At 31.2% G+C, this 13,289-nt stretch overlaps 1 protein-coding gene across 1 annotated transcript in view; it reads right to left on the minus strand.

Annotated features, from left to right (window-relative positions):
* Nucleotides 1-12,631, minus strand: part of LOC117169664 (acetylcholine receptor subunit beta-like 1) — a 239,053-nt gene extending 226,422 nt beyond the window's left edge. Inside the window, exons 1-2 of the mRNA XM_033356144.1 lie at nucleotides 12,539-12,631; nucleotides 12,312-12,448 (exon numbers count right to left, since the gene is read on the minus strand). Of these exons, the coding sequence (XP_033212035.1) occupies nucleotides 12,312-12,448; nucleotides 12,539-12,596 (195 nt within the window). The 5' untranslated portion in view covers nucleotides 12,597-12,631. The remainder of the gene's footprint in view (nucleotides 1-12,311; nucleotides 12,449-12,538) is intronic.
* Nucleotides 12,632-13,289: the final 658 nt, after the last annotated feature.

The raw sequence follows: 13,289 nt of genomic DNA on the forward strand, positions 1-13,289 counted from the left end.
GGCGCATACTTTGAATAAAATATTTGTTATCATTCTCTTGAAATAAATGTGTTTTTTTCTTGAAAAAATACCGGTTTCATATGTATACACCTGGTATACTGGAACTTTATATTCTCGACAATTGTTTCTGTTGCTCACTTGAGGCCTGACATGTTTCTTCTTGACTTCGAGAAGCGAACCATGTTCGTTATCGAATTTTCGGCACTAGCTGACAAAAACATCATAACCAAGGAAAATGAAAAGAAAGAGAGGTATCGAGATATGCTAAAACACTTGCGGGAAAAATGCAGAATTTTGAATCATGTATATATATACATATTGTGTGCGTGCGTGCGCGCGCGCGCGCGCGCGCGTGTGTGTGTGTGTGTGTGTGTGTGTGTGTTTTGAGAGGAATTAAAACACGAAGGAATTCGAAAGAGAGAATAAAATGAAAAGGAATAATGTCACTTTGAAGACGCAAAAGAAAGTTCTTTTAATCGATTTAGAAAAAAATCAGTTATAAATATAAATTAATTATGTTATTAGAAATAATTTGTATTATTGCCAAAGAATATTTTTATAATTATGTTTAAAGATAAATCAAGTTTGTTTCCCTTATACAACATTATGAAAAGAATTGAAGGGATTAAATGAAAGAATGAAAAATTGTGGAAAATACAGCATGTAAGTATGGGATTTGAAAAAACAATGAGAGGTTTGTTTACAGCTCGGATTAAAAGGAATTAAAAAAATTCGAAAATATGTTCGCCTGCATGGAATACAACACAAGTGTCAGTCCGATTTTGAATTTTTTTATAGATACGGTACTGATTCCATATATTTTTCCGAAGGATTTGTGAACGAAAGAAGGAAAACTTGTCGAATATCCGGGCTCTTACTAGATCCTCGGATCAATAAAATGTTGAAAAATCAAGAAATTTGTTGAGGAAATGATTATTTTCCCGACAAATATGAATTTAGCGAAAGATATAAACCAGCGGGTAGCAGACGGCAGCATTTAAAAGATTAGAATCGTTTGGTAATTTATTTTTTTACTCAAAATTCTGACATAATAGAAGGATTCTAGTGATTCACGGCTCTTCCAAAGGGCCAGGTCTTTAAGATGGTGTCCCCAAATTTTGCGAAATACTTTGCGAAATGGAGCAAAAAGCGGAGAGAACTGACATGCCCTGTCTGTGTTTTTGTAACTGTATTTGTGATCAACCACCAGGCTAGCTGTTACCTTCACTCTATACGCGTAATCGGCGCGCCCTTCGTTACTGACCGTGGGTCAAGACTACCATTCTCAAAGGGAAAAACCTCTTCTGGGACATGGACTTTTTGATGAGACTATCATCAATCGATATTGCTTCAAAAATAATGAGACACGTGTCCCGGATTTTTTGGTCCCTGGCCCTTTGGAAGAGCCGTGAATCTCTAGAATTTTTCTATTATTTCAGAATTGTGAGTAAAAAAATAAATTAGCAAACGATTCTAATCTTTTAAATGCTGCTGTCTACTACCCGCTGGTTTCTATCTTTCGCAAAATTCATATTTGCCGGAAAAATAATCATTTCCTCAACAAATTTTTTGATTTTTTAACATTTTAATGATCCGAGGATCTCGCAAAAATCCGAATATTCGACAAGTTTTTCTTCTTTCGTTCACAAATCCGTCGGAAAAAATATATATGGAATCAGTGTCGTACCTATTAAAAAAAAAAATTCAAAGTCGGATTGAACCAACACCCTTAATGATAATGCTCCCCAAATCAAAATCCTAATTCTTGGCAAGTCATCCCTGCACGCTCTATCACGAAAAATAGAGTTCTGCGCGAGGTTGGAGAGAGCTTTTCAGTCCTCGATTTTCCTCGAAAATTGCGAATTCGAAAATAAGTAGGCTTCCGCGAGCATTAAAGAGGCTTTAGCAAGCACTTGTGAAACATTGAATATTTTTTTGAAACCTCGCTACGTGCTTGCTCAATACTGTGAAATCGTCGGCACGAACTTGGTTTGACAGAGCACGGAGGGAGATTTAGGATATCGCGAAAGCCTCTGTAATGCTCGCGGAAGCCTACTTATTTCCGAATTCGCAATTTTGGAGCGTTTTCGAGGAAAATCTATGACTGAAAAGCTCTCTCTAACCTCGCGCAGGAGTCTATTATTCGTGACAGAGCATGCAGGGAGGACCTGCCGAGTATTAGGATTTAAAGCTAAAAATACTTAAAATTGTTTAAATAAAATTTTGAAGCTTTTAAGAATCTTAAAAGGTTGTACGATAGTGCAAAAATTGTCTTAAGGTTCCTGGAAAAATTAAAAATGATTTTTTTTTTCGAAAAATTAATAATACCACTTGATTATTGGGCGTTAAATTGGAATTTAAATTAGATTTTAATGCCATGTAAATTTCTTAAATTTTAATTTAGCTGACTTAAATTGGAGGACATTTCTATCTTAAGTTTGTTTATAGCTGGCTTATCTTTTGAACTTTCACTTAATTCTCAAGTATTGATTTTTAGGTGTCAGGGAGGGGGCATCGTGGTTGCGGTGCTGTTCCTGCCTGCTACATTTGTTTGCCTTGATAAGGGTACTGTATGAGTGCCTAAACGTTGGTGATTATTTTTTACAAATGTTTTTGGTATTATTATTTGGTAGTAATAAAAATAAAAAAGACGAAAGAAATAAAAAAGAGAAATAAGGGGATTTGTTTGTTTGCTTTCTCATTTTTCTCTCCTGTTTTTTATTTTTGTCCAAAGGGAAAACTAATTTATACATTCTCATTCATGATAGTATAATGAAATCGTCCAAATATTTTATTTCTCGTTTTAAACGGATGTTTACGTTTCGGGACTCACAGAATCCGAAAATCATACAATTTTATCGTTGCCTGTCTGTATGTCCGTCTGTATGTCGGTATGTATAGTTACCTGAATGTTATAGCCAAGCTAACTTTTGAAGGATTTGTCGAATCGAGTCAGCCTTTAATACACTTCCTAAGGTTCCAAAAATGAAGGTTAAGTTATATACTTTTGAGAATTTTGAAAATGTTCAGTTAAATGTTAGATATAAAATATAGTTATATTGTAACTATTCTTATAAAATTTCTGAATTAGACAAAAGTTCCAAAAGTTACATAATTTTAAAAAATATGAAATTTTGTTTCAAGAGTTCCGTAAGTTTAAAGCTTTGTTTTTAGTAGATTTGAACAAGATTTACAAATTATCTTGATGAAGTTTTTCAATTGGACACAAATTATAGAGCGGAAAGCGCGAGTTTCGTTATGAGAATGTAATCTTCAAAGCAAAAGGTGCTTTGAAAACCTTTTTTAAAAACACAGCGAAAAAAATTGTAGTTACAATTTATGGCTATAATTCCTCAGAAGTTTAAATTACAGTTTTCGATTTAAGTTATAATATTTATGATATTTGAAAAATGAAGTTAAAGTGTACGCATTAAACGGACGAAAAAGAATTTTTTTCAGATTTCAATAAGAACATTTTATGTTGGTGGTCTAAATTTTGTCGCTAGATTCATGGCTTCATTTTCAGGAATCCTTCAGATTAACTTGATTATTAGAAGTTAAATAGAATTTTTAATTTTATTTTATTCTCATTTAAATTTCTTAAATTTTTATTTAAGAACATTTCAACACAAGAGCAAATTTTGATGAAAAGTTATAAATTTGGAAAAATTGGAATAAATTTAAGAGACATTTAGAAGTTTTAAAGAAGTACAAAAATAATTTGAAACTTGAAAAGACATCGAAAAATTTCAAACAAAATGTAGATTTTTTAAGGTTACAAACAAAAATCTTTCAATCTTTTCAAGCATTTTGAAAGATTTCAAGATTATGAAATAGTTTATTAATATTGCTCAAAAAATTTGAATAATATTTCATTTTGAAAAATTAATTTCAAGAAACTATTTAAAAAGATTTTAAAAGATGATTTTTAAAACTGTAAAAACAATCTGGAAGAATTTGAGGAAATTTTGTAATTTTGCAGGACTTTTTAAAAGTTCTAGGAAAAATTCAAATCATTTCAAAAGAAATTTAGAAGTTTTAAAAAACTTTCAAAAATAATATAAAATCTGTAAAAATTCCAAAAAATAAAAAGTTGAATGTAGATTTGTAATGATTTTAAAATAAAATTTGGTAGCTTTTTAGGTATTTTAAAAGGCTCAGAAATAATCTACTTTTTGTTAAGCTTCCTTGAAAAATTCAAATTGATTTTTAATTATAAAATATACTTTTAGAAAATGTTTTAGAAGATTTCAAAACAAATTTTTCTGCATAAATAACAATTGAACAATGATTCATTTCCAACGTCTAAAAATTAAAATAATTGAACTTCTAAGGTAAACCGACCATTGCTGGGACAGTTACGAAAAGCTAAACCACATAAACACAATTTTAAAATTGTGAATTAAAATTTTTTGTTAAAAATCCACGCTTGCCGTTCAATTGATTATTTATTCTAAAGAAATTGTTCAACGTAGTTTGTTAAAGCCTCCAAATCTAAACTCAAATTTTTCCAACTGCTTAGGTATAAGTAATTTAATAATAACTTATAAATTTAATTTTTAATCACATTATTAAGTATGCATTAACATTTAATATTGTAGATTAATATTAAATATTATAAATATTAATAAGATGATTATGATCGATTTACTTGCAAATTTAACTGTTTAGTTGTAAATTTTTATATTGAATTCATCTTAATTAAAATTAGTACAAAAATTTAAAAAAGCATCAAACAATTTCATTTATTTTTTTGGTTAAAAATTTTATTATTTGTTTGAAGGAGTGTCGTGTTGGAAGCCGAGCCGACAGGGCGTGTTTGCACTCGCTCCTATACTTCACCGAGAATTTCGTGAATTTGGCTCGGGAATTGTGCTCTTTTTTATGCTTGAGTGCTTTGTATATCTGTTGTGCATAGTGAACTTTGTGGTATCGTAATGTGACAATATTGGTGGACAAATTTTTCTCCGACCCAATAACTGGAGCTGCAAAATGGCCGATCAGCATACAACACTGCTTCTAGAGATTCGAGACGACATCAGGTCATTGAGAAAAACGAACGAGGATATGAGAAAAGACGTCGAGAAGATGAAGTCTACCCAATCCATGGTAAAAAGAAACTCGATGACATTGAGGAAAAACTAAAAGTGACGAATAAGAGAATCGAAATTATGGAAAGTTCGGTCAGGTCCTTCAGTTTAATGTTATCAAGGTTGCTGATAAGGAGGAAACGAAAAATCAATTACTCGGGAAGGTACTGAATATAGTAAACACAGCTGGTGTTGACATCAAAGAACATGTGATTGCTTCTGTATACAGGGTGCGTAATTTCTCTGCATCTAGAAATAGGCCAATCCTTATTAAGTTAATTGCCCCATGATGGAAACAACCGTTTTTCGACAAAGTGCTTAATTTTGGAAAAATGAAATTCGCGATAGAAAATGATGCATCACCAGAAGAAAGGAAAGAAAAAAGGTCACTTTTACAGGCAAGATACATAATCAAAATGCAAGGCGAGGAGACCACATTGGAGGGACTTAAGTTGTATAGAGGATACTCAGCAATAACATCGGAAGAAATTCAAGCTATCATACAGCCGGAGCCACAAAAGAAAGAGGCTAATTCTCTCCATGAAGACACAAAAAACAAATTTATTAATGCTGAAGATACTGTTAAGAATCAAAATAGAAGGGGTCCTGGACGGCCTCGCTCAGAATCTGCGAACTCAAAGTCAGATCGCTCAATTAACACGTATTTGCTAATAACGCCCAAATCAACAAAACAGAAAACAACTAAACATATAAAGCAGAAGGTAGAGGAATTTACAACAAAGAAAGGCAAGACGGATGGGAAACTATCTCAGAATGTTGAAGAAGAAACTAGGTAGGCAAGCAATCAAGAGGACCCTTATCTACGTACAATTTTTGGAATGTATACGGCTTCAAAAACTCTTCGGATCTTATGCAGCACGTACTGGAAACGGAGATTCTGTGCTTCATGGAGACTTGTATTTCAAAGGACCCAACTTCTTCACCATCCTGGTTGGATAAGTACAGTTTAGTTGTATCGCACACTACAAAAGAAAATTATAAGGGTAGAGCGAGGAGGGGTCTCATAGTCGCGTATAAAAGTCACTTATACGAACATGAAATTCTTGAAAATGATTCAGAAACATTAATTCTAAAAATTTCCAATCCAAATTTCCAATTTATTGTAACTGTAGCCTATTCCTAACCAACTAATGATATTGATGGGTCATTGAGGTCTTAAAATTTATCTCTAGGTAAGGCCTTCGAGCGATATTCACATCTACCAGTGTTTGTAGGGGATAATTTCAATTCTCGAGTAGGTGAAGCGGTCGGCTTAAAAGAGCAATTTCTAGCGCAGGGTGATCATGCTCTGTGTACAAGAAATTTACTGGATACAAAAGTTGACACATTTGGTAGGAAATTGATAGAGTTCTGTGATTGTAATAAGCTGTCTATCTTAAATGGAAGATTTCCTGGTGATGTTCTAGGTAACTATACTTCTCACGCAACCCGCAGATTCAGTGTAATTGACCTTGCAGCCTGCCACTGGCACTTCCTGGAACTTGTTAAAGATTTTGAAGGACTTCATATCGTTACACACTCTGATCAAATGCCGATAGTTATAAAGACAGGTATTTATTTCGAGGTTATTAGAGAAAAAATGGTAGAAAATCAATTTGTGTAAATAAAATGGGACAGTAAATTATTAAATGAGTATACACAGAGCATGTGTCATATTTCTTCGGAAGCCTCACCGGAGCTTGACGTCGATGTTTTGAATTCCAAGCTTATAGAATCCATTAGAACAGAAGCTACGAAAGTTTATATGAGGGAAACATGTCATAAGCCTAAAAATCTGACATACCGAAACCCCTGGTTCGGTGGGGATCGCGCAGGTAGTAAACGGTGTGTAAGGAGGTGTCTCAGAAAATGCGTTAAGGCCATGTGATAAGTATAACAACTGATAAAATCAGCCCTAAGATCAATATATTTTCGCCCATATTGAAAAATATGTTTGTGGCCTTGCAAAGAGTTGGAGGGAGAAAAAAGTTTATTTATGCAAAATAATGATTATCGACGGGCACATTTAGGTTTTGCAACAGAAGTTTGACTTTTGTCTACTCGCTGCGCTAGTGCTGCTTTGACACATCTGATACCAGACTGATACGTATGTCAGACCAAATATGTTTATTTGCATTTCAAGTGCAAACATTAGTTTTTGCATTATTTGAGCATAATGTTCATGAGAAATTTTTGTTGTTTTGCCCCACTTTGCTAAATATAAGCATTATAACTAGCCCATTGATAAAATTGCAAATTGCTTGAAGGGTTTGAAGACAGCACGGTTGGTATTTCTCCAAAATAGTAATTAAAAAAAACTTTTTTCACTATTCTAATTATTTAGGACCAGAGACACATTCTTGCATGCCTTCTAGTTATCGTGCCAAATTTTTAACACGATATCTCATTTTGTGTGGACGTAAGTTGGGAAAGAAAACTTTCATTGGTATTTTCTTTAAGAAAAAATTTTTTATTAAAATTTCCACAGGAACAAAGCAGAGACATGGACTTTATTACCTCCTCTTTCATTTCCCAAACTTTCAGAGCGATACCTCATTTCTTTTGGACGTAAGTTGGGAAAGAATAATTGAAGACCAGGTTTGGTCACGTGACCCTCTCGTCACATGGCCTTAAGACTGAATTCAAAATTGAGCTAGATTTAAAAAAATATAAAGAGGCAAAAAAGAATTATGAAAAATATTTTGAAGCAAAACGCAAGTCATACGGTTAATCATTTACCAGTTCAATTCGATCATGTCGTAATACGAAAACTTTTTGGTTAACAGTCTATTAATTTCGACCACGCACGAACTCAAATAACCCTATAAGTCCATAGAAATGGTATGACTATTTCCGGCAGGCATATGCTTTATTCCTCCATCACTTTGAGGACTTTTTCAGGGAGAATGGATGCGATGGTTTTTCGATTGACTCGGAACACGACCTTCTGACTATTGCTTACGGTGACGGCTTAGTTATGTTTTTAGAATCACCAGTCGATATGCGAAAGAAAATCAAATGTTTAATGAACTTTTGTGAAATTAACACACTTAAAGTAAATGAAAAAAACCTAAGATAGTAATTTTCCACAAGGGAAAGCTTAAGGAGGAAAGCTGCACCTTCATCTACGGTGAAAATCCAATCGCAGTGGCAAGGGAATTTTGTTATCTGGGCTAGACTTTCTCGAGTTCGGGTCTCCCTTCTAAAACAGTAGAAATAGCAAAATCCTCGGTCAATGTTGCGACAGAATCGGTATTAAAAATTCTATGGCGCACCAAATTGGATTCCTGGGAAACGAAAGAAACTCTATTTCGTACATTAGTTACAAGTGTCCTGTTCTACGGTGTAGAAATCTGGGGAATGAGGCATTCAGATCAGATAGATACTGTCCAGACCATGTTCTACAAAAGAGTTCTGGGCCTGCCAAAATTCTGTCTAAGCTAAGCCATAAGAACGGAAATAGGAGATCCTCCTTCATCTAGTGAGGCCTTGAAGAGATCCTTAAACTGTCTGGAGAAATTATAAAGGATGGATAATTCTAGGTTGCCTAAAATTTGTTTGAATAGATTAGTTATGCTAGCGCAACAAAAATCGATAAAGATCAAATATAACTGGTTCATGCAAATCCAGCAAGTAGTAAATGAAATTCAAGAGGGGTAAAGAGATACGTTGAATTTGATACAGAAGAATACTGTACATTTTGTAATCAATCCGAACAAGGAAACCTGCACCATCTATTGGTTGAGTGTCCTGCCTACCTCGAAGTAAGAAGCTCAATATTTGCATTAGAAGATTAAAGTTTAACTGATCTAGAGGTAATATTGAGGACTACAAATGCGTACACGCGGGAGGATGTTGTAAAATTATAGCAATTCCTGCGAAAGATAAGTAAAATCCGGTTAGCGTATTCATAGCTCAATAATAAAGAGCGAAATAATGCAAAATTTCTCTCCTACAGGAAATACACAATGTTACTTAAGATTTTACATATTATCAAAACTATGAAATAAGTACCTACCGACACTTCATTAGTACAGACATATGCCAAAACAAATTAATAAATATATAAATATATATATACACTATTTATTTGAAAATCTCATTGACTGAAAAATCTTTTTGATTAATATTTCAACTATTTCGTTGAAAATTCATCTTTTTGGATCGTAAATTTATCTTTTTCATTATAAATTTCATATTTTTCAGCAAAGATGCAACTGTTTTGTTGAAATATTTTTTCTTTTTTTAATTAAAAATCTTAGTTGGTTGACAAATCATATCTGTGGATAAAAACTGTATCTGTTGTGGTTACAAGTCGAACTACTTTGTGAATTTTTTTTTTTAATGAATTAATTTTTTGCAATGAATTTAATTGTTTTTAGTTTCTAATTAAAACATTTTCTGTTTGCAATGTGAGCGATTATATTTTTTGATTAAACCTCATCTTTTTGGTAGAAAATTAGTCTTTATTATTTTTAAATTCAACAATTTGTTAGAAAATTGAAGTATTAGGTTAACTAAAACAGGTGAATTCTGATCAAAAAATATAATAGTTGATACTTCACCAAACAAGATTTTAATTACAAATTAAAACCAGTTGAATTAATTGAAGAAACGACTTTTTAATAAAACTGTTGAAGTCTCAACCTAAACAGATTAATTTTCAATCGCAGTTGCATTTTTGCTCACGAAAGATGAAATTTATAAATAAAAAGATAAATTTTAGAACCAAAAAGACGAATTTTCAGCAACAAAAAAGCAAATATTATTAAAAAAAAGCTTTTTGAGTCAAGAAAGAAAAAAACTGTCAAACAAACTATTGAATTTTTAATTTGAAAAGACGAGTTTTCTTCGAAACAGTTATGTTTATAATTCTAAAATATAAATTTTTAACAGAAAAGTTAATTTACTTAATTTATTTAAAAAATTAAGTGGATAGTATTAATCTCATAAATATTTATAATATTTAACATCAAGTTCTAATGCATATTTACTAATTTTGATTGAAAAATTAAATTTATGAGTTACTATAAAATTACTTACCTAAGCAGTTGGCAAAATTTGACGTTAGAATTGGAGGTTTCAATAAACTACTGTGAACAACTTTCTCAGAGTAAATAATCAATTGAACGGCAAGTGAGGATCTTATAAATAATTTTTTTAGTATGTCACTAACACGATACTGCGAAGTTTAATTAAAAACACACCGAAAGTCATCAGCTCAGCTATAAGAGTTATGCGGAAAGTTTAAAAAAATGGCGAATTTGGCAGCAGGTCATTTACAGATTTGGAAGCGTATTTTTTATTATTTTTTACTAGATGTATAACGTATTAGAACGAAAATAAATTGTGGTAATAAATGCAAAAGAACTTCAAAAATACAACAAAATATTTACTTTTATGATTTATGTTGGAATATAAAAGATACTCAACGTCATTCATTATTGTCCCAGTATTGGACATACTTTATGTTGTCCCAGTAATGGTCGATTTACCTTAATTTAAAACGCGTTTGATAACAAATTTTAATCTTTCAATTTTTATTGTTTCTACTTTAAAATTGCTTAAAATGATACAATTTTGAATATTCATAAGCTTGTAGATTTATTCTTCAACTTTGGGCATTGAAAATGATAACATTCATTTTTAAATAATACAAGTTTCGATTTGTCAAAACGATTTCTTCAGACCAATAATTTTTTTTAAACAAGAAAAAATCTGCCGAAGCCCAATATCCACGAGTTAAACAATTATGTAGATTTGTATATTTTCGAATCATTGAACTGTATAATTTATAAAAGTTAAAAAATTTTATGTTGCAGTTTACAGTTATATGTTACTTATGTTACATTTAATTGAAAATTGTTTAATTAGAATTTATGAAAAGTTTCCATTGTGCATTTGTAAGTTATTGAGAATTTGAATGAAAGCATTTTTAAAATTTTAATTTTAAAAGGTAAAAATTCAAAATAGTTCCACGTTCAATGTTTCAATTTGAACTTCAGCGTTTATAAAATTAAAAGAAAAAATATTTAACACCCTGATAATTGTATTGAAATTTAAGAAAATAATTTCTTAGTTTAATAAAATAAAAAATAAAAATCGTTTTGAAATCATGATCAAATTTTACTATACATACGTTTTATTTATTTTTTATTTTTTTTAGATAAACGTTTGTTAATTATATTTAAAACATTCATAATTAATATATTTATATAATTCATAATTAAAATTCAAAGCAAAGAAATAAGTATAAAATTATTATAAACCGCCCCTTCGAGAGTGGAAGGGAAGGTTAAGTATGACTCCCTCCCAAGTTCTTCTCTGGATCGGCGCCTGGGTTGACGGAATAGTTCTAAATTTAATTGCCAGTAGTTTCGTTATATTAGAATTCCTTCTTTACGAGATACATATGAAACTTTGGGTAGTCTAACTTGTGATCGATGTGAGATGTTAACATTTTTAGCAATGTTAGTTAAGATTTTGTGAAAACTATTGTAGCAAATCAGCCCGAGGTAGTGATTCGTCCAAGTTGACGGTATAGTTCTAGATTCACAAAAAGGTAATATCTTCCATCGGAAGTTATGATAATGTAATCCAAATAAGTACAAAATGTGTCTAAATGATAGATGAATGTTCTAATATCCTGTCATTTATAGTATTTATTTATATTTTTCTATAAAATTTGTTCTGGTTTTTCGTACTTGTTTGAAGAAAATATTTGAACCAGGAATAGAAAAAAATTATATTTTATTTTCTTAAATTCAATTTTGCGAAATTTTCGATGAAAAACAAAAACTATCCAGTTAGAGTTTTTACGTGTCGAAAATAGTAATTTATATTTTTGCTGAAGTTCACTAGTATGTTTAATTAAACATTCCTACTGATATTTAAAAATATCTAAAATAATTGATTTGATCTTTATCACACTTTTTGTTTTTTTTCTAGAGAAAGGTTGTTTCAAAAAAAAAAAAAATTAATCGATAAAAAGCTTCACAGAGATCTAAAAATTTCATTCAAACAATTTTTCAACTAATAATTTGTAATAATAAATATACAAATAATTACATACATAAACACAACTAATAAATTTGAATTTAATAAAAAAAAAAGTATGATTTTTTCGCATTTAGAAAAAAGTTGTATTCAAACAGGACCATCGTTTTCTTATTTGCAATCTTAGAAACTAGCTACTCTAATACGTTTCTAAAATTTACTTACCACATTGATAAGTTGCACAAATGCAAGACCAAATTTAACGAGAACATTTTCTGTCATGTTTTTGACAGGCCGGATTAATTTATTGTATCCTCGAAAGAGATCTCGTACCAGCCTCTCTTCATCTTCTGAGCACAATCCTACGAATGCCGACATTTCCTTAAATATTCAGACTTTTCGAAACTTACATCTATTCCATATATATTTAGTGATTTGAGATTTATTCTTACCGACACAAAGTATGCAGGATATTAACAAAAATCGTACGAATTTTAGAGGAAAATACATGTTAGGCGGATTACACAGACCCCTTCGAGTTTCTGCTTCTGAGCCGTCCAGGCAACCGAAATCAATAGCACCCCTCTACGAGTCAGTCAGTTAGATTTCTTTATTTTCTGCTGCTCGATCGAATATAAGAATAGATTTTCAATTTATATGCTGAACTGAAGGAAAAATTAATATTTTTATATGCTAGAGTTTCATTAATTTCAAATTTCCTTTTTCTTATTTCGTTCCTTTTTCTAATAAGTATGCCTGTACATGCAAATGAATAAAAAATCTTTTGTATTATCATAAACAAATAAATGAAACACAGATTGTTAAAAATTCGGTTGGTTTTTGTTGCTATTATGTTATTGTTTATTATTACTGTGGATAGACATAATCTCCTTAGCCTAAAGTTACTTTGAAAGTATATTTTCCTTGTAAAACTCTTTTACACATATTCCTAAAAATAATATAGGTTTAATTATAGTTCTTAATATATAATAACTATGTGGCAAGAGTTAATCAGAAGTTAACAATTTAATTGTTCATAACAATTAAAAGTGATATATTTAATCAAACATACATATACAGGGTAGACACGCTGGGGCTTACCAAGAACTATGCAACCCGTCTTACACGCTAATGCTATTCTCATAGGAGTGTATGCGGGGTTGCATACTCTATGAAAAAATCAAGTTAAAAAAATCACCCTGT

The sequence above is a fragment of the Belonocnema kinseyi genome, chromosome 3 (genome assembly GCF_010883055.1).
Source record: "Belonocnema kinseyi isolate 2016_QV_RU_SX_M_011 chromosome 3, B_treatae_v1, whole genome shotgun sequence".
Lineage (NCBI taxonomy): Eukaryota > Metazoa > Arthropoda > Insecta > Hymenoptera > Cynipidae > Belonocnema > Belonocnema kinseyi.